Genomic DNA, 26,413 nt, shown 5'->3' on the forward strand with positions numbered 1-26,413 from the left:
TTATACTGGGCAGACGTATACAAAAAATCATATGGTAGTTCAAAAGCAAGGGTTGTTGCAATTATTCCTGCCAAAACATGTGAATTTAAAATAAAAGCTATAAAAAAGGATCATTTGGGGAGAATTCTTATAATACACGGTCTGATTTATGGACAAGAGGTGACGTTAGGTAATATATTTGCACCTAATACAAATCAAAGGGAGTTCTATGACAAGGTATATAAAGAAATAGAAGAATTAAAAAGAGGATATGTGATACTGGTGGTTGATTATAATATGGTTATGGATAAAGAAAAAGATAAATCTAACCCATCAAAGTTAGATATAAAATATAAGAATACAGATTTAAGTAGATTTATTAATGAAAACAGATTTAAAGATGTTTGGAGAGGATTAAATGGGGACTCGAAAAGTTTTATTCAAATAGACATAAAAATTTTACAAGAATAGATTATATATTTGTAACATCAGAAATATTGTCCAAGATAGCTAATACGGATATAAAAGTAATTACAATATCAGACCATGCAATGATAACAATGGAAATGGAAATAAAATATGATTATAGACAGGCAAATAGATGGAGGATAGATTTAAGGATTTTTAAAATTAAAATATATATGGAAAATAAATGAAAAAGGTAGTAATACAAGTGTAATATGGGATACAATGAAAGCAGTGGTAAGAGGGCTAGGAATAAAATATTCATATAATTTAAAAAAACAAAAAGAGCAACACATAATGAGACTAGAAGACATTAAAGAGTTGGAGAAAAAGTAGAGAAAAAGTAGAGAAAACAAAATTATGCTAGAATTAACAGCTAAAAGAAAAGAAATACAAAATATTGAAATAGAACAAGTTCAAAGAAATCTCATTTACTTGAAAAGAGAATTTTATGAAAATACAATAAAAATTCCAAAATGCTGGCCAGAGCCACACAAGTAAAAAAAGCAAAAAAATTAATTGGAGTAATAAAGAACAAAAAAGGGGAAAGATGTAACAAAATGAAAGAAAAGCTTTTAATTTTTCAAAGGTTTTTTGAAAATATATAAGGAATGATCAATGTGGGTTTATAACAGGTCGACAAATGTCAGATGTGGTAGGGAGGGTATTAAATATTAACAATTATATTGAGAAGCAAAACATAAATGCAAGTATACTAGCATTAGATATATTTAAAGCCTTTGACTGTGTGGAATGGCCAACAATGAAGATCTTAATAGAGAAGATGGGATTTGGAGTAAAGTTTAAGAAAGTAATAAATCAATTATATTCAGAAAATATGGCAAAAATAATTGTAAATGATGGTATTTTACAGAAACAATAATCCTAAACCGAGGAATGAGACAGGGTTGTCCCTTATCCTTAGTAATATTTGCTTTCATGATGGAAGTACTGGCAAATGCTATTAGGAATGACACACAGATAGAAGGAATTGGAGTATGTCAGAAAATTCCAATAGATACTATAGAGAGAATATATTTATACATTTATTTGTATTTATTACATTTAAAGGAATTTGGGAAATATAGTGAATTGCAAGTTAATTGGGAAAATTGGAAAGGATGTTATATAATCATAAGAGTGAAAAATTGGATATATTAAAAGAAAAATATAAATTAAAATACTAGATAATATTAGATATTTAGGAATTGATATTCCAAAAGATAGTCAAGAATTAAAGAAGAAAAATTATGAAAAGTTAAAGGATATAAAATATAAAATAGGAAAATATGAAAAGGTAAAATTATCATGGTTTGGCAGATCAGCAGTAACAAAAATGAAAATTCTGCCAAAGATTAATTTTTTGTTTTGGATTATGCCAATCAGGTTTTATGATCATGAATTAAAAGGAATGCAGAAATTATTGGATGTTTATTGTAATGTAGGGAAGAGAGCAAGAATAAGTAAAGCACTAGGGTACGAATCACAAGAAAAAGGAGGTTGGGCATTCCAGATGCTAAAAAGTATTGGGTTGCAAACCAACTAAAGATAGTTCCAGATATAATAGCCCAAAATAAAGAATTAATATGGAGCAATATCAAATTAAAAGAATTAAGGGAAGTAGGCGATCACTTAGAGACATCTTGATTTAAAAAAGGATATTAAAAAGTTTATTAAGAGAATTCAAAATTCCTTTTTAAAAATACAATGGAAGTGTGAGAAAAATGGAGACAACAGTTAATCCTGGGAACTTCTCCATTAACATCAGTGCTCGAAATGGAGAAATTCCCAAAAGCAGAATTAAAGGATTGGATTAATAATTAAAAATAACCATATATATATAGATGGGAAGACTGGAAAAATAAGATAAAAATATATCACAATTAAGGAGTATATTGCCAGAGGTTAAATTAAATTGGTAAAATTTAATTCTATTAGAAAAATGGATAAAGATGGAGGACAAATTTAAAGAGGAAGAAAGACAACTAACCAAATTTCAAACGATTATAAAAGAATGGGAGAGTAGCGGAGCAACAGAGGCAGAGGCTGGGAGAGAGTGCTGAGGGAGGCCAGGGGACTGGCGAAGACAAGGTAGTTGCTGGGCAGGGTGGCAGGAGAGCGGAGAGGAAAGGAGGTGGGGCCAGAGAGGCCAGAGGGACCAGGAGGAAGCAGAGGGGTGGGGCCAATGGCCTGAGACGCTTATAAGGCCACGCTCAGCCCTTGCTGCGTCGTCCCTTGTCAGCGTCCCTTAGCTGTGCCCTGGGTTGCCCAGGGACTCCCTTCCCTGGGGACAGGGTTTTTTTGTTTTGTTTTTTTTCCTAATTTATTTTTTTTATTTTATCCTTGAGTGTGTGTGTGGGTTTCTGTCTGGGAGAACTGGGCGAGTGAGGGATACTGCAGGACAGACAAGGCCAGGGACCAAGATAGGGTCTCTGAGGGGTTCCCAATTGCAGGCCAGGAGATGGCCTTGTTGGGAATCACATGTGTTGCTGTCCGCTGTGACAGCTGCAACATGTTTGCCCTTCTCCCTCAGGAGAGACAAGGATACACTTGCCCTTGGTGGAAGCTGGTGACCCTCCCAGAGGAGGAGGTGAGGTGTCTGAGGGCTGAGAGAGCAGTTCCCCCTCAGACAGAGGGTTGAGGGAGGGGCCATGGCAGGAACAGCCGAGGAGACATGGAGGCATGTCACCCAGAGGAGGAGGAGGCCATGCTGGTACCAGTCTGGAGCTGGGAAACAGGTTCTCTCTGCTTGTGGAGGTTGGGGCTGAGGAGGCCTCAGGGGACCAGCATTACCCCCAGCCTGGTATCGCATGTGTCCAGGGGGCTGCTGCATGAGAGGCGAAGGCCAGGGCATGGCCACCTACCACCACAGGGAAGAGACGGCGGCGGCGGGTGATCATTATTGGGGACTCCCTGCTGAGGGGCACTGAGGTGGCGGTGTGCCACCCCAACCTTGAGGTAAGGGAGGTGTGCTGCCTGCCAGGTGCACGCATCCGTCATGTTAAGGATATAGTGGAGCGTCTTGTTTGCTCCGGGGGTCACCATCCACTTCTGGTGATTCATGTGGGCACAAATGATGTCGCCAGGCAGGGTGTGAGTGGGATCACCAGGACTTCGAGTTCTTGCGGAAGAAACTCAGGGGCCTTAAGGCACAAGTGGCCTTCTCATTTGTCTTACCGGTCCAGGATTTTGGACCAGGCAGGAATAGGAGGGTCACCGAGGTCAATGACTGGCTTAGAGTGTGGTGCCAGAAGGAACACTTTGGGTTCCTTGACCATGGCACCTGGTTTCTTCCCAGTGGACGTCTGGCAAAGGACAGGTTGCACCTCACAAGGATTGGGAAAAGGTCCTTTGGAGATGCTCCAGTGAGCTTTGTCTAGAAGACTTTAAACTGAGCGGGGGGGGGGGGTCAGGTCCCCCAGAAACTTGTCTGCACTGGACAAGTGTGGGGAGAGGATCAGGTCTCTTGGAGCAGGGTTTTAGAGGTACTACAGGGACTGACAGGACTCCTACAAAGAGAGGGCAGGGGACTCCAAAGAAAGGAAGCGGTGGGAAGGAGTTGAGATGCATGTACACCAATTCTAGGAGCACGGGTAATAAGCAGGAAGAGCTGGAAGCTCTCATGGGAATAGGAGGGTATGACCTGGTGGGGTTCACAGAAACTTGGTGGGATGAAAGGCAAGACTGGAATGTAAACATAGAGGGGTATCACCTGTTTAGAAAGGACAGGAAGGGAAATAGGGGTGGGGGCATGGCTTTATACGTCAGGGAAGGGATAGGATGCAGTGAGATAGAATGCAGCACAGACGGGGATTCGGTAGAGGCTGTCTGAGTGAAAATTAGGGGTTTTGACAGGGAAAGAGACCTGACAGTGGGGGTATGTTATCACCCTCCAAGTCAGCTTGAGACCCTGAATGACATCCTGACAGATCAGATTCTAAGGATATCTCTGGGGAGGGACAGAGTAATTATGGGAGATTTCAGTCTCCCGGATATTAGTTGGGAGATTTACTCAGCCATGACAGCCAGGTCACATCGCTTCCTAGAAGCAGGGTGGGGGGGCATCCTTGACTTGCTCTTGACCAACAGGGCGGAGCTGATAGATGAAGTACAGATTAGGGGAGCTCTGGATGCAAGTGATCACTCTATCCTTTACTTTGAGTTCAGGGGAATGGGGGCATGCAGCAGATCAAGCACTAGAAGCTGGGACTTCAAAAGGGCCAGCTTTGGCCAACTGAAGGTCAAACTGGGGAACGTCTCCTGGGATAGGTTACTGGAAAGCAAGTGAGTTGAGGAGGGGTGGATGGAACTCAAAAGGGAGGTTTTGGAGGCACAAGCCTTGACTATACCTCTAGTTAGTAAGGTGGGGAGGTGAAGGAGAGCGCCGCCGTGGATGCAAAAGGAGGTGCTTAGAGGGATTAGATGCAAGAGGAACCTCCATAGGAAATGGGTACTGGGGCAAATAGACAAAAGGATATACCTGGAGGAGGAGGCCCGTTGCAGGATTCTTCACAAGGCTAAGGATGATTAAGAGCTGAGACTTGCAAAGAATATCATGAGCAACAAAAAGTGCTTCTATCAGCATGTAAATAGGAAGAGGAAGGGGAGACAAGTAGTGGGACCACTAACTAAGGAAGAAGGAGATCCAGTGACTGATATGAGGGAAGAGGCACAGGTGCTAAATGACTATTTTGCCTCTGTGTTCTTCTCAAAGCTGGACGGGGAAGAGCCGCATAGGAGATTAGATGAGGCCAGGGACTTAGGGGCACACATTAGAGTCACCTCACTAGAAGTCTAGGAGCTCCTTAGGGCATTGGCCATTTCAAAGACTGCAAGCCCTGACGGGTTACACCTAAGAGTACTTAGAGAGTTGGCAGGGGTTCTCTCACACCCACCTACCTCCATTTTTGAGGCATCGTGGAGAATGGGTGAAGTTCCAGAGGGCTGGAGGATGGTGTCAGTGGTCCCAATTTTCAAAAAGGGTAGTAGAAGGGACATGGGGAATTACAGACCAGTTAGCCTTACGTCCATGGTAGGAAACACAATGGAAAGGCTCGTAATAGCAAGAGATCTAGTGATGCTAGATAGGGATGGGAGGCTGGCGGCCACACAACACGGTTTCCACAAAAACAGGTCCTGGCACACAACCCTTGTGGCATTCTACAACAAGGTTTCGAGGTGGCTAGATGGAGGGGACGCAGTGGATGTGGTATATCTGGATTTCAGCAAGGCCTTTGACAAAGTGCCCCATGATATCCTGGTTGAGAAACTGAGGAGTTTTGGGATAGACCAATGCACTGTCCAATTAGGGCATGGTTGACTGACTGAAAGCAGAAGGTAACCATTAGTGGGGAATCATTGGGATGGCGGCCAGTGACAAGCGGGGTCCCCCAGGGCTCTGTCCTGGGGCTGATCCTGTTTAATCTTTTCATCAATGACATGGAAGAAGGGGCGACCAGTCTGCTGATCAAATTCGCAGACGATACTAAAACTGGGGCAGGGGCCACAACAGAGGAGCAGGTACTCCAGATCTAAAAGGATCTGGACAGACTTTGGAAGTGGGCAGGAGACAACAGGATGGTGTTCATTGTGGATAAGTGCAAGCTTTATCTTGCACTTGGGGCATAGGAATGGGTGTCATAAGTGTTACCAGACTGTGCCAGTCAACAGCTGGGGCAAACCCCTGGTGGACCCCAGACCCGAAGCCAAACAGAACCTGAGACGAGACTTAGAGCCAAAACCAGCTTTATTCTAATGCACTATAGAATAAAGGGAGACAAAAGGGGACATTCAGCCCAAAGCAGTGTCTCAAAGTTGCACCCCAGTACATGCATTTTATACCCTAGGTAACCAATTAGGTCACCTAATACAGATCTAATACGTCGATACATCAATGTATGCACCCCCTCCCATGCTGGAGAAAGAGTCCTTTCTTCTGTCAAGGACCAGACATTTCCCATGTCTATTTCTTATCTGCTCGAGATTCACACAGGCTTGCTATGTTCTTACTCCCTGCACATTTGCAACTTTCATGGCGGCCAGAACCAATTTCCACTGTCCCTTTTATTACTGTATTCGAGGTCAGGCTAGCGTGTTAGCTGTGGGTTACACAAAGTTCATTTTGTTCTTATCTGCCCTCCCTTCTGGGACAGTATAACTCTGGTGTTTTCACTATGTGGCCTTCCTCTGGCCAACTACTTTTGGGGCCTTTCTCTGGCCAATTACTTTTGGGGTGTTTTGGGCTGCTGCAATTGGCAATAGTTTCTCCCCTTCAAAGGAATCTTCTTATTAAAAGACAGATTCCTCATGGTTGGGGAGATAGGTTACTAAGCCTTTGCAGCTTTGCCTTGAAGGTGCAGACTGCTGGTGCAGGTGAGGGCCATTTGAACAGAGAAACATAGAAGCATAGAAACAGAACAAGTCAGAAGGGGTCTCCTGGGTTATCCAGTCTGACCCCTGGCCCCAGCCGGCCCCGCTCATGACATGCCTACCATGTGCAAGTCTGAGAAATATTAGAATGAATAATTGTTGACAAACACTGTCAGCAACAGAAAGCAAAACAAGGAGGAAAAGCATTAAAAATCAAATATAAAGTTTCAAGTTTTTGTAGCCAGCCTCAGTTGGAGAACCAAAACAACAATCCTCCCAATCCACTTTTACCAGAATGAAATTTAAAGAAGGTTGTAAAGCATTGAGCTTTTGAATGAGATGCTTTAAACAAACAGTTTTGTCTTCTGCAATTGTTGCAAATCCTGTCCTGGCTTGCTAACAATGCAGTGTCAAGCAACTTTGTACAGCAAGTTGCTGAAGTTGAGCTAAGTTGTTGTATGTCTGAAATGGCATCAGCTGTTTCACTAGAAACACAGAGAATGCAGAGGCTAGCACTCTAATGTCATGGTGATTTGAGAAACCCCCAACTGGGGGAAGAATGGCACAGAGAAATGAATAGCCTGCTCCACATTGGCAATGTCTTCCAACAATGTTTGAACTACCTCTCTGCGGTTTGGGCAAGCACCCTTGGGGACTTCTGTAATAATGCAGAGATTGGGGACAAGGTATCCAGTGCCCTATTCTTCTGTAGGGAAAGCCATGAAAGCCTTCTGGCTACTAACCCATAAGGTCCCGAGGTGGTTTCCATGTTTAGAAGGCATACCTGTGTTGTGAAGCTGAGTCCAGAGATCCCCTGTAGAGGATTTCTCCTGTGGAGTTTTGTATTTGCCAATTATTTCCAATGTGGGCCATTGAGCTAGGCATATTTGCTGACTTCCATCTTTTGGCCAGAACCAAGTTCTCTTGCACCCATAGTGTGCATTCCAGGTTGTACCAATTGGCACTTACCAGCCCCATTTGTTTGAATAATGCATAGCAGGAAGCATCCACATGTAGTTGCCCTCCAGCTGCAGACAGGACCTTTCCAGCTTAGCAAAGACTAAGCTACATGCTAGCCACCGCACCAAATTCTTCCTCACACACAGGGGCCTATTCCAGCTTGTGCCAATTGGCTGTTGCTCTCTTGGGTGCTGTAGAGATGTTGCCAGTCCACCACCACCAGCAAACTAGACCACTGTGCCTCAGTGGTCCTTGCCTGTAGTGGCCTCACATGGAGATTGTTTTTCCCAGGGACCTATGGAATCCTTTTTAAGCCAAATATGAATTTTCTTTTTACTCTCCTTTGGCTGACCTGGGATGGCAGTGCCCACCCTTCTGCAATTTGCATGTCAGTTTTACCTGGTCTTTGGTTAGGATCTAGACATGTGACATTTCCAGGTGTAAGAAATCCATGCTGGGTTTTCACCAGTACTACTGAAGCAGAAGCATTCTATTGCACACTGAGCCAGTATTCTAAAACTGAAAACTTAGGAATGAGGAAGTCCACTGTTTTCTTTCCACAAGGACATATGGTGTAGAAGGGAGTAACAAAATTGACAGAAGTAAACAGACACAGCCAGAGTAGCGACTCCAAGAAACTCCCCCTCTTCCCTTCAGCATTATTATCTAGGCTACTTAGCGTTAGGCAAATGCAAGTCTCTTTGTTTTCAGTCTTCAAGCCGGAACCTGATCCTGGTCCCGATAGGCTGCTTTTCTTCAGGACCCTTCTCCCTTGCCCCCTCCAGTTGTGGGCCCTTGGCTTCTTCTCATCCTGGACTGATACGCCACTGGTCCCTCCTTGCAGGGCTGGTGTTTGAACAAGAACTTCCGGTCCTCCATAGGTTCCACGGTCCTTCGGTCTCCTTGTGGTTTTGGAACTTTCCTCAGCCTGGTGTAGTGTCCCCACGTAGGCACTCCCTCAGATCTCACTGCTGTGTAGCAAGGTGCATCTGGGCATGGTCCGTCCACTGCATCAATGATCTCCAGGCAGTCCAGTCTCAGGCAAGTCAGCTGATGTAAACTGGCAGCCCCCCCTTCCCCTGTGCCATTGCAAGCCACAGGCAGCAACCAGCCAGTGGCCACAGCTTCACACACTGCAGGCAGTCATAGCCAGGCACAGCCGGGCAGCCATCATGGCTGCTCTGGCCTTGGAGAAGGAGTGATGCTTGCCAGCTAGCCAGTGTCACAGAAGGGTGGAGAGAGGTGCCTGCCAGGACTGGTGCTGGAGAGGACCAGCCCCAGCCCCCACCCTTTGCACCTCCATGCCAGGAGTTGCCCTGGTGCTGAGGAACAGCCATGCATGCCCCAAGAAAGCACTGACTGCCAGTTTTCCAAGCCTGCATTTACAGCTTTGGGGGAGTTTGACAAACCGCCTCCTTCCTCTCCTGAGGCTGCTGGTATCCCCCCCCCCCACTTGAAAGTCAGAAATCCGAAATACTGCACCTGTTGTGAGATTTGCGTCTTCTCGGTGACCCAATGAAATCCAGCAGATGTGCACTGGTCTGTGGCCTCAGTGGCAATTAAAAGATTGTGCACATACTGCAGTAAAAACACCATTAGAGTCTCTAGTCCATTCAGACAAGTCCTTAGCCAGTGCTTGAGAGAAAGATGGGTGAATTCCCTCCTCCCCTGAGAGAGGGTGGTTCAACACAGCTGGCTCTTTGTCCCATCCTGGCATTCTCATTTGAAGGCAAAAAGAATTAGTTCTGTAGGAAGCACTCCATGGGCCTCACAACTGGGCAGGTGGCCTAATGCCCTGTGCCGCATCATCAAGCATCCCTGTTGTGTCCCCCCCACCAATTGGGACAGCCACAACTGAGCAGACTGCCCTTGTGTCCACCAAGAAATCCATGTCCTCATCTCCCACCCTCATTCTCTCCTAGGGTTGTGGGGATGATGTGCAACTCTTCCTGTGAGTTCTCTATTCTTCCCCCAGTCTCCAAAGTGGCCACAACATTCCAGGCCTTGTTCTGGGGGTATTCCCTTTCCCAGTGTCGCTCCTGTTTGCACATCACACTTATTCCTTCCTTACCTATGAAACTCCAATCTTGGCTGGCGGCGCTGGGACCTTCCGTCGCTCCCTGCCTTTCCCCATTCGTGCTGCAGCACTGCCTTCATCGCCACTGCCATCAGATCCATTTGCAGGCTGTCTTTCAGTACATTTGCTTTTTAACTATGCATCTTCTTAGCAGTTTCCAAAAACTGCACCTCACCCCCCGCAACATTCTCAGGGAGTTGTACACAATGCTTAGTGCACAGGCACCCATGTGCTTGGGGAACAAAACTTGATTGAACAAAAGAAACAGAAAGAAGTGGAGGGATTTTAAAATAGCACATGCACAGACAAACACACATACAAAGAGGAAGAGGAAAGCGGACAGTAGTGCTGATTACAAACTCAGAGTTTAAACACCAAATCCCAAGCCCTTTGACCACGTCAGACCTCAAGCAATGAGGCTGGCTGGTCTATGGCTTTCTCAAGAGTAGCTAATCTAAGCACAGATGGACAGAGTCCTCATGGCAAGCTGAGCTGTCTCTAGGAGTGAGGGAGCAACTTGCTAGCTTGAGAAACCCCTCTTTTTTTTTTCCTGGATCCTAAAGGTTGCCTGTTTGAAGAACTGAAGGGCTGGTGATTCCAAACTGCAGCCATTTGGCTAGGATTTAATTACCCATTCATGCCCTCCTGGCCATGAAAGCTACCACTGCACCCAGGCATGGTGGCAGAATCCCCAGAGTTCCCACCCAGCCAAAGCCCATACCCATGCTGCACTGCCAGCTTTTGGAGGGGAGTGAGTTCTACTCCCTCTTCTCTGTCCTCCCCAGTGGGGACCAGCCTGCACTTTTCCAGCAAGTTCAGACCGTCAATGTAACAAACGCTTGCGCAGAAGCTCGAGCTGTTAACTGGTATGTTGAAAGTAAAGTTGCAACTGTTGAAGAGTCTGAAAATTGTTAGACCCTCCAGGTGGCCACTCTGCCCCACCGTCCAATTGATGCTGGAGCCAAATAGAATTACAGTAGATGTTTAGTTTTTTTTTCTTTGAGATGGAATCTCCTTTTGAACCTTTCCCAATTACCCAAATGGCAGCCCAGAGGCGTATGCATTTGCTTTGACTTACCCTGACCCATGATGCGCTGAGCATTCCCCAGAAGACCTTTAGAAGGATTTCAGCAGACCTCTCTGATTTTACTTCTGTCAATTCTGCCAGGCGTCCCTGGTCAAAAGTGCTCACGCGCTTATGCGGGATCCGCTCACCCCGGACTCAAACCAGGGCAATATACCAAGAAGAGTTTCCAAAACTCCCCCCTTCCGCCCAAGGAGCTCTCCCTGATTCTACTCGAACTCGCCTATTCCCATAGAGTTCAACTCTACTTGGGAGTCACCGGCCGTCAGCCAAGGAAGGCCAGCTTGCCGGCTTCTAACCAGCACCGGACTCTTAACCGGAGGCCCTTTCTTTTCCCTCTTTTTGAACTGGGTCTTCCCCCAAGCAGTTACCCTTTTTACCAGAGGCTTTTTCTTACCTGGGAACTCCTTGTCTTGTTGGGGTTAGCTCTCTCAGTCTCGTTTTCCTCTCAGCCACCCTTTCCTCAAGCCCTGCTCACGGCTGGTGGAGGTTTCCGGCCAAATTTGCCTCAGCCCAAATGCTGAGGGAGAGCTCTCTAATGCCGGTTGTCCACCCATCCAAAAAGAGGTTCTTTGAGGGAGAAGGCTTAAGAATTTTGAGGCAAAATTCGCCTTTAGTCCACTCGGTGCCCCATGTTGGGCGCCAAAACTGTTACTGGACTGTGCCAGTCAACAGCTGGGGCAAACCCGGGTGGACCCCAGACCTGAGCAAAAGGAGCCTGAGATGAGACTTGGAGCCAAAACCAGCTTTATTCTAATGCACTATAGAATAAAGGGAGACAAAAGGGGACATTCAGCCCAAAGCAGTGTCTCAAAGTTGCACCTCAGTACATGCATTTTATACCCTAGGTAACCAATTAGGTCACCTAATACACATCTAATACATTGATACATCAATGTATGCACCCCCTCCCATGCTGGAGAAAGAGTCCTTTCTTCTGTCAAGGACCAGACATTTCCCATGTCTATTTCTTATCTGCTCGAGATTCACACAGGCTTGCCATGTTCTTACTCCCTGCACATTTGCAACTTTCATGGCGGCCAGAACCAGTTTCCACTGTCCCTTTGATTACTGTATTTGAGGTCAGGCTAGCGTGTTAGCTGTGGGTTACACAAAGTTCATTTTGTTCTTATCTGCCCTCCCTTCTGGGACAGTATAACTGTGGTGTTTTTACTATGTGGCCTTCCTCTGGCCAACTACTTTTGGGGCCTTTCTCTGGCCAATTACTTTTGGGGTGTTTTGGGGTGCTGCAATTGGCAACATAAGTACAGGTTAGGGGCAAGTGGCTGGAGAGTAGCACTTGTGAAAGGGACCTTGGGGTGCTGATTGACTGTAGGCTAAACATGAGTCAGCAGTGTGATGCAGTGGTTAAGAGGGCGAATGTCACCCTTGGTTGCATAGCCAGAAGTGTGGCTTCTAGATCGAGAGAGGTATTACTACCACTCTATATGACTCTGGTGCGCCCACAACTGGAGTATTGTGTTCAGTTCTGGGCCCCTCATTACAGAAAGGATATAGCCAGGTTAGAGTCAGTGAAGTGTAGGGCCACAGGGTTGGTGGCCGGTTTGCAGGGGATGCCGTATGAGGCAAGACTGAGGGAACTGGGTCTCTTCAGCCTGGAGAAGAGGAGACTCAGAGGGAATCTGTTTGATAAGTTTGATAATGGTAGTTAGGCTAGTGATAGTTAAATATTGGAAACAGAATTGGGTTTTGCAAAGGCATGAATGGTATAAGGAAATATTGAATATGGTAATTAATGATAAACTGATGACAGAAATAAAAATTTAAAAAGGGTTAATGAAAGCAAATAAATATAATGAAATTTGAGAAGATTTTGTAAAAGTAGTACTGATAGAATGCAAAGGTTGTGAACCTAATCAAGTTTATATGAATTTCTGGAGGGGATATGGATATAATTCAAGTATATTATATATTATTAATTGTTATGTGATTTAAGTGGAGGTAGTATTGGTCTCCTGGGTGGTGGGTCACTTTTACCTTTTTTAATTATTGTGTTTTTGCTATGTTATGTTATTATTGCTGTGATGTGTTGTATATAGGGGGGTTTTCTGTATTTAAAAAAATAAGAAAAAAGAAGGGGGCGGGAACAAAACACTTCACGTGGTACTCAGTGGTTATTGTGCCTCCAAACATGGCAATTCTGTTGTCCATCACGTTTATTAGCTGCTATACGCCACGATTTTTTCCCCTATGGAAACAGCTTCTGTCAATCATCTATTTATTTATTTATTTATATCTATCTACAGTGGTACCTTGGCTCATGAACTTAATCAGTTCCACGACTCTGGTTGTGACCCAAATTGGTTGTGACACAAGTCAAATTTCCCCATGAGATTCAATGTAAATAAAGTTAATCTGTTCTGGCCCCTCTGAATGTGGTTGTGAGGCAGTTTTTGGTCACGAGCCAAGTCAAATTTCCCCATAAGGTTCAATGTAAATAAGGTTAATCCATTCTGTAACTATTCTTTTTTAATCAGAAATTTTGAAACAAAGTGACAAAGAACAACGAAGTAACAAAGTACTGTACAATACAGTGGATAACACTAGCCTAGGTGTGTGGGGGGAGATTATTGTTTTGAGGGAGAGTCCCCTTCCATAAGGACATTGGCGAGATCTCTTTTAGGGGTTTCCTCCCTTTGTCTCTTAGCTGCAGGGTCAATTTTGGTGAAAAATCTGTCTATAGTCACTTGTTTTTTCCTGCGCTGCATAACCTTCCGGAAATGAGAGACCACGTTATCGTTTGTCAGATTCAACACTGTTCATTACATTTATGTTGGGGTGGTGCTTCTCAAAGAAATCCAGGCATGGGCACACTCCTGCAGGAAAGACGGGCACAATCTCGGCCATCTCCCTACCCTCAACCAGGACGATCGTGGCCATTTCCCCAGCCCCCCGAAGTGGGAAGATGGTCAGGATCACAGTTGTGTTTGTGCAGGGAAGACGTGCGTGATCACGGGTGCGCTGCTGCAGGAAAGACGGGCGCAGCACAGCACAGCCGTGATCATACATGTGTTTCCTGCACGAACGTGACTGTGATCGTGGCCATCTCCCCACTTGAGGGGGAGGGGTGGAGATGGCTCCAATCTTGGTCACCACCCAAAGCGGAGTTCGTGGCCCAAGTTAAAATTTTCATGAAATTTTTGTTCATGACCCAAGGCGTTTGTGACCCAAGGTACTACTGTATTATCATTTCTGGATGGCCCAGTGGCTGAACTTCCCTGGGTAGTTCACAGCAATTAATAAAACAAATGCAATTATAAAATATATAATAAAATTACAATAAAATTACAATATATTAATAAAATGCATTATAATATAGTATTGGTAGACAAAATTTAATATACTTGACATAGCTAAAATATTTTTAATAGAAACTAGACTTGTTAAAACAGTGGACATATCCCATGAAATGCCTGGAAGCTGAGGGCACCCTTAATTTGACATCCAAAAAACGGCAGTGTTGGCATTTTAAACTACCACAGCAGGTAGTAAATGTCATGTTAAACAGGTGTTGCATGAAGAATTATTTAGTTGTAGAAGATGTAAAATTCATACTTTCCTAATTTGACTTCTTTTTTATTGTATTTATAGACAAGAGTTGAGTCATAACTGCCTGTTATGCTCATTTTCTCTCCCATTATTTTCTAAAAGCATCTTAATTTTTTGTGTGATTTCAGTGTTTCCTTAAAAATGCATTTTGTTTTCTTTTTTAATCCTGAATACTGGAAGGAAATGCTCAAAAAACCCCAAAGGCTATTTTTTTAAGATTGTGCAATGCCTGAGCTAATGTACAATAATGGAGCTTCTGGGCTGTAGGACCAAAGAGTGTTTTTTGAGGGGGTGGGGGTTGACCAAAGGCCAAATCTTCCTCAGAGTCACTTTTTGGATATACTTTATAAACCATCCCTCAACCCAAGTGACTAATAAGAGCTTTCCTCTAGTCCCAGCCCTCCCTATGAGGCCATGCAGTGGGTTGGCTCACACAGAGAAGAGAGAAGGTAAGCTCATTGCCCAGTTGCAGTGATGGTACCTTGCTGATAAGATTCCAGCCCAGAATTGCATAGAGCCTTATTCCCAGGGATGAGGATCCTCCGTGAACTGACCCCTGTAGAATGGGTCAGAGGGTGAATGGTTACTGAAAACTTTCTAAATACCCTTTTGACGGGTTTTACATAAAACTGTCTGAACATTACTGTCCAGGACATGGACAAAAAGCAGAGGAAAGCTTAGAGTGTTCATGCAGTTCATTAAATTGCTCAGTGTGATGCATGGTTCAACACAGAAACTAGAACCCATTGGGAATTTGGTTTAGTCCTATTACACAAGGTCTTAACAGAAATCACTTCCCAGATGCTTAACAATAAAATCAGAATAAAATCCTAGTTATGGAATTTCCTCCCAATGGAATTTAAAGTAGCCCATCCCACATGACTTTTTGGTTGGCAACAAAAACATTTTTATTACACTTGGCTTTTAATGCTTTCTAATACTAGGATGGAAGGTTTTACCTCCACTTCTTCTGTTTTTTTTTAAATAACTTTAATTTTGTTATTGTTTCAGTATTTATAGGTTGATTTTGGAAATTGCCTTGAGGGCCTTTGGTGGTATTGAAATCCTTTATAAATAGATGTAAATCCATCAAAATGTAAACAAAAAATCTTGCTCCAATAATCAAAAGCAGACAGGTCATAAACAGCTCCAAAATTTAAAAGTTACCCAGCAACCAGTTGCATTCCAAGAACCCAATATCTCTGAAGAAACCCTGTTTTTACATACCACCTTGTAAACGGAGAACTGACCAGGCAACCATCTCTGAGCAAAGAATTTGGTAACTGTGGTGCCACCACTAAGAGAGCCCTAGACCACATAATTACCCACTAAGCATTGGGGGATTCTTCAAAAAATGTTCTTGGGGTATCATGTTTATGTAGAGCTGTGAGATGAGCTGGAAAACGCAGGGAAAAAAAATCTGAAGCACATGCAAACCAAGCCATTAACTGAGTTCCCTGGGCTGGAGCCTAACTTTGCACTGTTGAACAGAATACCTGCCAGTTGTTTTTGCTTCTCATGTTATGTCTCCATCTCAACTTGTTTTTCTAACCTTTTTCCTTCTCCAAGATGTGGACGAATGTTTGTCATCCAATCAGCCTTGTGGGGAAGGTCACATTTGCATCAATTCTCCTGGCAGCTACCGTTGTGAGTGCCAAGTTGGCTACTACTTCGATACAATCTCACGAACTTGCTCTGGTAAGTGATGTGCATTGACTCCTCATGAATAAAACAGTCTTACAACCTTTCTGTACCCAGGGGAGGTGACCGTTCTTGGGAGGAGTTCCTTGTTTTCAAAACAAAAAGGGGAGAAAGCCATTGCCACTCAGTACAGCTCAACCCTTAAAAAAGGCATCTTTGAAAAATGCATCTTGGTGCCCCTGCAAAATAATCTACCTGAAAATGGGGAAGCATGTTGAGGAAACAGTCTCTTTGTTCAGCCATAGCGCTGTTCTGCAGAAAAACTGCCATGTTCTGTGGAAGAAAGGATTGTCCATGGCCAGCCCCGGTGGTGGCTGCACATTTACCTCCAGTACTGACAGCTTGCCTCTGTGAGGTCTGATCCAGCTCTGCTCATCCTCTTATAGTTTGGACTTGTGTTGCTTCAGTAATACAAGATGCTCTGGCCATGCGGGGCTCTCATTTTTTCTCTGACTGGCCTTGGAGGGTGGGCTGCCTGACGTGATCCAAGTGCCCTAAAGTTCAGTAAAGGTATGGGGCCAAACTGTGGATTGTACTTTTTCAGCAGATGGGTTGCAGCTGGAATACAAGGATCAGTCCAAAGATAATGCTGCTTGAATCATGTAAATGACATTTGCAATATGTTTTTAAAAGTGCCTGATGCAGATACTTGGCTCAACAATACAACAAGTGAGAAGGGTTTGTTGTAGATCTCAAGCTGGATATGAGACAACAGGGTGATGCAGCTACAAAAGAGACAAATGCCTTTCTGCACTCCACAATAGAAGTATCTCTTCCAAGTTCTAGTTCCCCTCTACTCAGCACTGGTTAGGCCTCATTTGGAGTACTGTGTCCAGTTCTGAGCACTACAGTTTAAGAAAGATGCCAACAAACTGGAAAAAGTTCAGAGAAGGGGAACACAGATTATATGGGAACTGGAAACAAAATCCTATGAGGGGAGACTGAAAGACCTGGCATATTTAGCCTTAAGAAGAGAAGACTGAGGGGAGATAGGATAGCACTCTTCAAGTACTTGAAAGGTTGTCACTGAGGGGAGGGATGGGATTCCTTCTTGATCATCATCATTTTGAGCTCAAGTTACAGGAATGCAAATTCCAGCTGTTAGAGCTGGAACTCTGGACAGAGCAACATGACAAGAGAACCAATTACCCAGAGCAGTCATGGGCTCTCCCACTGAAACTATTCAAGATGCAGCTGGACAGCCATCCATCAGGGTTGCTTTGACCTGGTGTTCTTCAGTGAGCAGGGGGTTGGGCCTGCTGGCCTTATGGGCCCCTTCCAACCCTGGTATTCTGTGGTATCTCTTTCCCTATAACATAAGCAGCCATTTTCATACTGACTTGTTTCTCTCCACAGATGTTAATGAATGTCGCCGATACCCTGGTCGTCTGTGTGCTCACAAATGTGAAAACACTGCAGGCTCCTATTATTGTAGCTGCACAATAGGTTTCAAACTTTCAGCTGATGCGAGGTCATGTGAAGGTAAAGTGCTCTGTGTCACAAGTGCAGACTTGTTGCAACTATCTATGTCTCTTCAGAAGCAAGCTTTGTTGAGTTAATTGGACTTAGATCCAGGGAAGCATGCATAAAGCATGCATAAGGCCACTAACTTGGAGAGCCAGTATTGAACAATAGTTAAAGGACAGTATCCAGTTGGGTTATTTTGCAAGTGGGACCAGGTTCTGAATTATGTGCAAGAGAAGCTAATGCTGCTGCAGCAGCTGTGGCAGGGTAGTTCAGACAGTTCACAAAAACATGGACCACTGAGTCATTCAAATGTAGCATTTTTCCCAATATGCATTTAAAAAAAAAACAATTTAACAGCTAAAATTATTTCAGTTCAAATGTTAAAAACATCTGTTAAAAACAACTGATGTAAATGCTTCACCATGCCATTAAATACTGCACCATTGTATTTGTGCAGATGCATTTTTTGCAACTGATTGCAAAAGTGGTTGCCCTACATGAGTTTCTGGAATCCTGTTGGATACTGCCCTGGACTGGGGCCTGTCTGATAGGACTGGAGCCTATCTCACCCTAGTGTACCTCACAGAATTTTTGTAAAAATCAGATGGGAGGGTTGCAGGAGAGAAAAAGGTAAGCCACTTTGATCTTCTTGGAGGAATGGGGTGATAGGAATAGAATGAATACAGCCACTCATAATCTGGTCAACAACATTGTTTTGAGTTCATGCATTTTTGTTGGTTCCAGACCTGAATGAATGTGAAAGTAATCCCTGTAGCCAGGAGTGCGCTAATGTGTATGGTTCCTATCAGTGCTACTGTCGGAGGGGCTACCAGCTTAGCGACATCGATGGGATCACATGTGAGGGTGAGTAAGCATCACTATCCATACTGCACACATGAAGTTGCCTTACTTTGATTTAAGGCCACTGGTCCATCTAGACCAGGGTCATTTAATGTGCAAATCACCACCACCACCACCACCAATTTCATTTCTAGACTGCCGTGTAGCTGATACTTTCTGAAAGCAGTGACTTTCCAAGGGTTCAGACAGAAGAGTCTTTCTCAGTTATTTACTTCAGATGTTTAGCAACTGAACACAGGAATCTCTGCAAGTAAAGCACGTGCTCCACCACTGAATGGTCTTCCCATTGAGGCCCAGCCCTTGCAGTGTTGTCCATTAGAGAGCAGTCTCTCTGTGTTGCTGATCATCTTGCGTGTGCACATATGTAAAATATAGCTGCTTCCTCAATGAGCATGGGAAGTCACTTAAGCTTTGGGGCAGTGGAAGATTTTATTTATTTATTTATTAAAACATTTTTATGCCGCCCCATTCGCCGAAGCCTCGGGGCAGCTTACAACATAGATAAAACATAGATAAAAGATGGTTATAATGATCATTTGGACTGAACTGTGTGGTTTGTAGAGATGTGAACGCCACCTGAAACTATCTTGGTTCTTTAATGATGTTCTTTTATGGTCATCCAAAATCCTGGAGATATTTTGGTGGAGGAAAACCTTTCAACTCCTCCTCAGAAATGTACCAAAATTGTACCAAATTTTGAATTTCCTGGTAGTGACGCTGGAGGGCATATTCAAGGCTGACCCAACCAAGCATGCATCAACAGACTCACTGCACCTTTCCTAGTGAATGGTTTTCCTCACCTACTACATTTCCTCTGTCCTTTGTGTGAAGATAAATAATTGGCTACAGAACAGATAATCTAAACAACAAGCTTGTGGTATAGTTGTGCATGGCACATGGGGTGTGGGAGGGGATTGCAGGTGAGGATGAAAATCCTTCCAAATCTTCTGAGGCTCCTTGAACTAGGTAAATGTTCCCTGTACTCATAAGTTACCCATTCTGGGGTACTGAAAGGGTCTTGGCAATATTGCTAATTGCCCAATATACTTTCCAGATATTGACGAGTGCGCTTTACCAACTGGAGGACATATATGTGCTTATCGATGCATTAATGTCCCAGGGAGTTTTCAGTGTACTTGCCCTGCTTCTGGTTACAAACTTGCCCCCAACGCAAGGAACTGTCAAGGTATGTTTAAAATATACCAGCACAAATGTGACAATGTTAGGCCTAAAGAGCCTGTGTTCATGTTCTAGAAAAACAGGAATATAGAACTATTGAAAGTTCTTATAAAAAGTGAAATGTATATGGGAAATGCAGCTGTAATACTTTTGTCTACTTAGAATATGTGAAACAGGTTTAAACATTTTAAATATTTCTAGGCCATGTTTTCAGCAGGGGCTCCATTCTCAATGATGGCTTCCAGCAGCAAAATAGACTGATATAGTTTCATAAAAACAACAGTAAATCCACACATGTCAGGGGAAGGCCAGAACAAGTAGGTTTTCAGAGCCTGCTTAAAAGCTGAGGCCTGGCAGAACTTCCATGGTGAACCATGCCAAGGTGTGGGACTACTGTAGACTTGGCCACATAACTGTCCTCAAATGAGGACAAGTGCCAAAGGACCTATATTGCTATTATTAAAGTGAAGGAAGGCAGATATGGGTGAAGGCAAAACCACACTTTAAATTAGCCTGGTGCAGTAAAGGCAACTTATGGTCTGACCTCCTCATCCATCTGCACCAAAACTCTCAGGTATCCACATTCCACAAATGCTCCTTCCAGTTGTTTCTTGAATTCAAGATTCTTGCTAACAAAGGCTAACAAATTTGGCATTTTTATTTCACACTTCTGAAGACATGGGTTCTAGTCTGTAAAGTTTAAGTCATAGTAAGCTTGTTATTTTATTTAGTTATTTGTTTATATCCTGCTCCTCATATTTTTAAATATATAAACTAATAACCACTTGCATGAACTCCATGCTCAAGCAGTAGAAATCCCAGACACAGGTTTGCTGCCGCACTGTGAAGTAGGGCATCCCCAAATGTGTACACCCACAGTAAGCATACTTCTGTTCCATTCTTTCCCCATTTTCCAGATATTGATGAGTGTGTTACAGAAACACATACCTGCTCACACAATGAGACCTGTTTTAATATTCAGGGTGGCTTTCGCTGCCTTTCCTTGGAATGCCCAGAAAATTATCGCAAATCTGGAGATACGTAAGAACATTTCTTTATTCTTTTTGGTGGTTGGTGGTGGTACAAGGACCCAACCTAGTTCTCATTACATACCTTTTGATGTACCTATAGTGCCCTCTTGTGTTAGTTTATTCATTCTGTGAGTTAATGATACGCTTCTTAAATCAAGGTTATACATTGGAGCAAATGGCTGTTCATCTCTTCTACCAGCCAAAATGATTTTTTTGTAATCATACAGTAAAAAATCATATTTAAGATAAACCTGATATTTAAGATCAGTGTGTTGTACTGAGCTACTATTAGAAATTATGGGTGCTGAGGCAACTTAAAGCAAGGAAAAAATGAAAGTGACACACACGTCCTTCATTTTTTGTCATCCTGGACCACTTCTGGGACTGGCTTTGCACTGAGTGCACCCCTAGTCGGAGGTGGGTCTTTTCATTCGTGGTGCAGTGAAGGTGTGGGATCCTTAGTCTTCATGGAAGCAGCAATTCTGTGGTGAGCTGAGGGGCAGTGGATGACTCACATTAGGTCTGGCTTCCTTGGCCTGACACCCTCCATATGTTTTTGGATTACAGCTGACCGTCCTGGCTGGAGTTGTTGGGAGTCACATTCCAACACATCTGAGAGGTTGTGAAGGCTATATCAGGTTGTCAATGAGAGAATGAATGAGAACTGAGCTTCAGGCACAGTGTGTTGGGAAGTCCTTCTCACACACCTTAGTGAAAAGGCATCAGAGCTGTGTGAGTGCACTGTAGGTTATAAACGGCCCGTAACAGTTCAGCAGCTGAGCCAGTGATGGGGCTGTGAAGCCAGGGCTCTCACAGCCAGGATTGTGGCACATATTGAACATTGCAGCCCAGATTGACATTGAGGCTAGGGGCCTGGCTCACATGTATCTTATCTGTGAAGCAATTAGTAAAAACTGCTTTCCATCTGTTTTCATTTTCCCTGCTTTAATTTGATTAGCAGTGTATTACATTTGGAGAGGTGCGAATATTTCTGATATTTAGAGAGCTAGGGAAACTTGAAATATTCAAGAAGTTCTTTCAAATGTTATGTTATTTGTGCTGCTCTGCTGTTGCTCACTATCCCAGTCAGCTGCTGTTATGGTGCCTTTCCCCACTTCATTTTCAAACTGGCCTGCTTTCCAGACTTGGCTACATAGCAAGAGCACCGAGGGATTTGCCTTTGCTCTACATTAGCTTCATTTGTCCTCAGTGACTTTGGGTGCATGGCTGACTGGGGAAGGTTGGGATTTGTAGGACTTTTCCCTGTCTAAACACAAATAACTACATAGCCCAAAATGATTGGCCAAATGATCATCACTGTTATGGGGAAGAAGGCAATGCATTTGAAACTGAAAAGGCACCCAAGGAACTGCCAGTTAATTGAAGATGTAGAGAGTGAACTAAATCATTGATGCTTGCCAGATACTTCAGTGGAGAGCTGTGTGTGTATGTGGGGGGGATGTGTAGGAAAGGTGCTTGGTCTAGTAGAATATACCTATTTGCTTTCCTTTGCACTGCCTTACAATATTGTGAGGTGCAAAGAAAAAATATTTGTGAAATGGGTCCCATTTTTGAGTTAGCACTAAAATTAATATTTTATGTATATATTTAATATAGTTTCCCTTTTTTTCCTGGAGTACTCAAGTTGGTTAACAAAAGAATAAAACCATAATCTAACAATGTAAAACAACCTTTTACCAGATAACAAAGCATTAAAAACTGTTAAGATAGTTAAAAAAAAACAAACAAGCAAAAACAAAAACCCACAGCAGTTCACAGTGCAAATGCTTTCCCAAAAAGGAAGCTTTTTACCACCTTCTGGAAGGCTATGACAGAGGAGATAAGATGGGTTTCCATAGAAAGGAATTGCATAGCTACCAAGATGGCCTGCCTAGAGAAGCAAGGGAACAAAGTGGACTACAAGTTTAACCCAGGAACTTTTTAGGCAGAGGTATAGAATCTTCTCTTCCTCAGAAAACTCCCAAAATGCAAAATACATGGTGCTTCTAACGGACTTTCCTCCAGGTATACATCTTTAGTTTCAACAGTGCTACATGATCTCAAAATGAAATTATGCTCAGAAATCAGCCCAAGACACTTTGGTGTACCACTCCATACACATTCCATTCCTTCTCCTCGTGAAAGAAGGCTGGTTAAGAATCTTTCTGACACTGTTTTGATGCCGAGATAGGTATTAATAGATGATCATGGAAATTACCTATTTGTATGAATAAAGCCAAGCTGAGCGATGCTCTTTTGCAGCAAGTGGGGGCAGGGCCACCTTAACGCATGGGCCTGATGGGCACTTGCCCGTGGGCCCCATACTAATCTGTGTATGTTAACCCTTGGAAAATTGGAAAACGTCCAAAATTAACAGTAGTTATAGTTGTCGTAGGGGCCCCAGTACACTGCTTTGCCCGGGGCCTATAATACTGTTAAGACGACCCTCGGTGGGGGTGGGGGTGGGGGTGGGAGAGCATCACTGACCTTCTTTATAGCAAATGCTTCCAGAACATTCAACATGATGCAAAGCTTGTGGTTGCCTTCATAATTATGTCTGAGAGTGAATGTAAAATCTTCATTCTTTTTCACCCTTGAATTTGTAGTTTGCCAGAGTCTTGTTCGTTATAAATATTCCAATATTGAACATGTAATAATCACCTTTAAGTGCTGTGGCTTGAAATTATGCCAAGTATAATCATGGATGAAAAGGATAAAAAGGAACCCATCCCCAAATAGTAACCTAAAGTAATCAGAAATCAAGGCCAAAAGTAGTTTTTTGTAATAATGTTTATTTTAAAAGTTTATGTGGCTAATATAATTACAGAGTGCTGAAGGGGTTATAGAAAGAGATCCTTAAAACTCCAGTGCTATAGGAAATCTTATCCTGCCCTACTAGTTCAGCAATTACCCACCACCACCACCCAGCTCCCTTATTCCAGCCGCTTGGATTTCTTCCACAGTGACACCTAAAGATAAGCAAATAGAATAAGCGTACTAGGCCAATCCACAGGAGAAAGTTGTGGATTTGGACTTGCCCTAGTGGTTTCAGTTTGCTGGCTGTCCTGTAATAAGTGGAAGGTCTGTCCTTTTTTGCTTACCCCTACTCAAAGAAGTTGGGACACCTCACAGTGGAGCCCAGGAATGGTATGTTGTTATTTTGATGCTAATTGCATCTAGCCATGTGTAGTGCATGACCCATGGCTGAACTTTGGTTTTCAAAACCAAATCTTCAAAATGTACAAGCTACTTTTTATGCCTACAGAATGGAATCATTAGCACACATTTTAGTAAACCCACAATGAAGTGAGTGATGAATGTTGTAGGGTACCAAACAATGAGATAAAGGCTGGGATGATTTTTAAACAATTCTAATTTCCCAGCCAGAGGTGTATCAGCTTCCAACAATATATTTCTGAATCAGTAGAACAGGCTTTTCCATTTTTTTCACTTTTCTTCCCAACAACATACATGAAGGAAAAGGACATATAATGCATTTCCTTGTATCTTTTTATATTTTAGGACATATCTTTGTCCTAAAATATGGTGCAAGGAAATCCCAGAAGCATCATCATTGGCTACAAAGCACAGTCCCATCCTTAGTTATGTGGGCAATTACTTTGAGAAAATTATGTCAAAATATCCTTGGCTTCTCCATTTCCCTTTCTTTTCTCCTTCTCCTTGTAGAGTGATTGCTAATCCCCCTGCCTTTTCTTGTCTTCCCACTTTCCTTGCAGTCGTTGTGAACGCTTGGCTTGTCACGAAAATAAGGAATGCCAGAGGCTGCCCTTGAGAATAAGTTCTTATCACCTCTCTTTTCCTACCAACATTCAAGTTCCCATTGATATTTTTCGTATGGGCCCTACCAGTTCTGTTGCTGGGGATAAAATTCAGCTCTCCATCATCAGCGGGAATGAGGAGGGTATTTTCGCTATCAAAATGGTGAACAGCCACAGTGGTGTAGTGTCCATGCGGAAGCTGAGCCCTGAGCCCAGAGACCACCTCCTGACGATTCAGATGCAACTCTTCCGCCACGAAACTGTCAGCACCTTCATAGCCAAGCTGTTTGTCTTTGTCTCTGCACAACTCTGATCACTCGCATGCTGACATCCATCACTGTTTATCTCCTCCTTGGCAATGGCTTCCTTTTTACCATTTTTTACAATAAAGTTTGAATGGTAAATCACTCCCTGCATGCTGCATTTGCATTTTATTTAACTATAACATTTTTTAACATTCTTCCTTACCTCTTTTTTCTCATAGATAAGCTCTGGTTAGTGGAAAGAGGCCAATTTTTGATGGGGAATGCCCAAGACTTTAAGACCAGGATAGGCAACAAATGATCTGAGGTGGAATGAGGGTGTAAACCCAGATTCTGAGGCCCTCCTATCTGTCTTGCAGCAGAGCTCCTGGAAGGCAGTTAGGAAGGCCCTTGCAGTTCTTCCCCTAATGACAAAGATACTTAGGAAATGTCTCCTCAATTATTCTGTTTAAACCATAGGCCAGGGGTCAGCAACCCGCGGCTCTGGAGCCGCATGTGGCTCTTGAATGCCTCTGCTGCGGCTCCGTCGCTCGCATCACAGCCGCCGCCGATCCAAGGCCCATGCTGGCACAGTGGTGCGGCCAGCACAGCGCTTGGATAAATCGAAGAAAAGTTTCTGAAGAAAACCAAACGTTTAATGATACTTGGTTAGATTTACTGCTGACAAACGTATGGGGTTTGCTGTTTAATGCATGCAGCCCTTTAGCACTGACTTTGACTCTTCAGGAAGCTGTTCTATTCAAAGCATATGAAAGGAGTCTTGCTAGTTTATAATGTAAGATTAAAAATAACAGTTTTTAGTGACTGAACAAGAGCTGCAGCTAAATCATAATGAAGATATACATAGCAATAAGGTAAAAAACGATATATGCAGTGTTATCTTCATTTTAGATGTCAAAAGGGTTTTGTGGCTCCCAGTGTTTTCTTTTGTGTGGGAAATGGGTCCAAATGGCTCTTTGAGTGTTAAAGGTTGCCGACCCCTGCCATAGGCAAAGGACTCTTCAACCATCCCCTTACTTAGAGTATTTAATCACCTCAGCACCTAGATGTAGGGCAAGTTCAGATGTCTCACTGAGCCTTACCTGTAGGTGTCAGATCCTGAGAACAACCCTCCAGGAATTGGTCGATCACTTGCTAACCCAGCAGCTGATCAGGTGCACCTTGGCTTTCCATGGCCTGTTTCCTCCTCTTGGTACTTTCACGAGCTCCTTCAGTTCCTGTGTCAGCTGCAGTTGCTCCACTGGGTTGCCATCTCCTGAGTGAAACTGCCTCCTCTACCACATAAGCTCAGTGAAGGGAATCAATTTATTTCCTGAGCATTTGTGAACCCATTACCATATTCATAACCATTTTTGAATTTCATTTGTGGAATCTTGTGCAAGAACTCAAGGCCTCTTGTCTGATATTTAGCCCAGTATATCAGTCTCTCTCTCTCGTCAACATCCTTATTAGTTTCATGTTCCATTTCAGCACTTCCCTTGCTAGTGAGGCTGCTTCACATACTCCTCTGGTAAACACATTCACTTCCAAAGCAACTTCTCATGCAGCCATTGGCCACTTTTGGCTTCTACTTCCTAATTATTGCTCCTTTCCACTGGCCTGTATTGTTATTTGTCATACATGTGGGA

General features: G+C 43.5%; 1 protein-coding gene across 2 annotated transcripts in view; it reads left to right on the forward strand.

Annotated features, from left to right (window-relative positions):
- The window catches only part of FBLN1 (fibulin 1), a 119,328-nt gene that overhangs the window by 52,617 nt on the left and 40,298 nt on the right, over positions 1–26,413 (forward strand). The window contains exons 10-15 of one of the 2 annotated variants that reach the window (XM_044450842.1): positions 16,074–16,202; positions 17,562–17,687; positions 18,417–18,536; positions 19,588–19,719; positions 20,630–20,753; positions 24,481–24,887. In XM_044450842.1, the coding sequence (XP_044306777.1) occupies positions 16,074–16,202; positions 17,562–17,687; positions 18,417–18,536; positions 19,588–19,719; positions 20,630–20,753; positions 24,481–24,835 (986 nt within the window). In that variant the 3' untranslated portion in view covers positions 24,836–24,887. Of the gene's footprint in view, positions 1–16,073; positions 16,203–17,561; positions 17,688–18,416; positions 18,537–19,587; positions 19,720–20,629; positions 20,754–24,480; positions 24,888–26,413 lie in introns of those variants that run through there. The other variant, XM_044450841.1, reaches the window with a different exon arrangement.

This window comes from Varanus komodoensis, unplaced genomic scaffold, assembly GCF_004798865.1.
Source record: "Varanus komodoensis strain SLA01 unplaced genomic scaffold, ASM479886v1 scaffold69, whole genome shotgun sequence".
Lineage (NCBI taxonomy): Eukaryota > Metazoa > Chordata > Lepidosauria > Squamata > Varanidae > Varanus > Varanus komodoensis.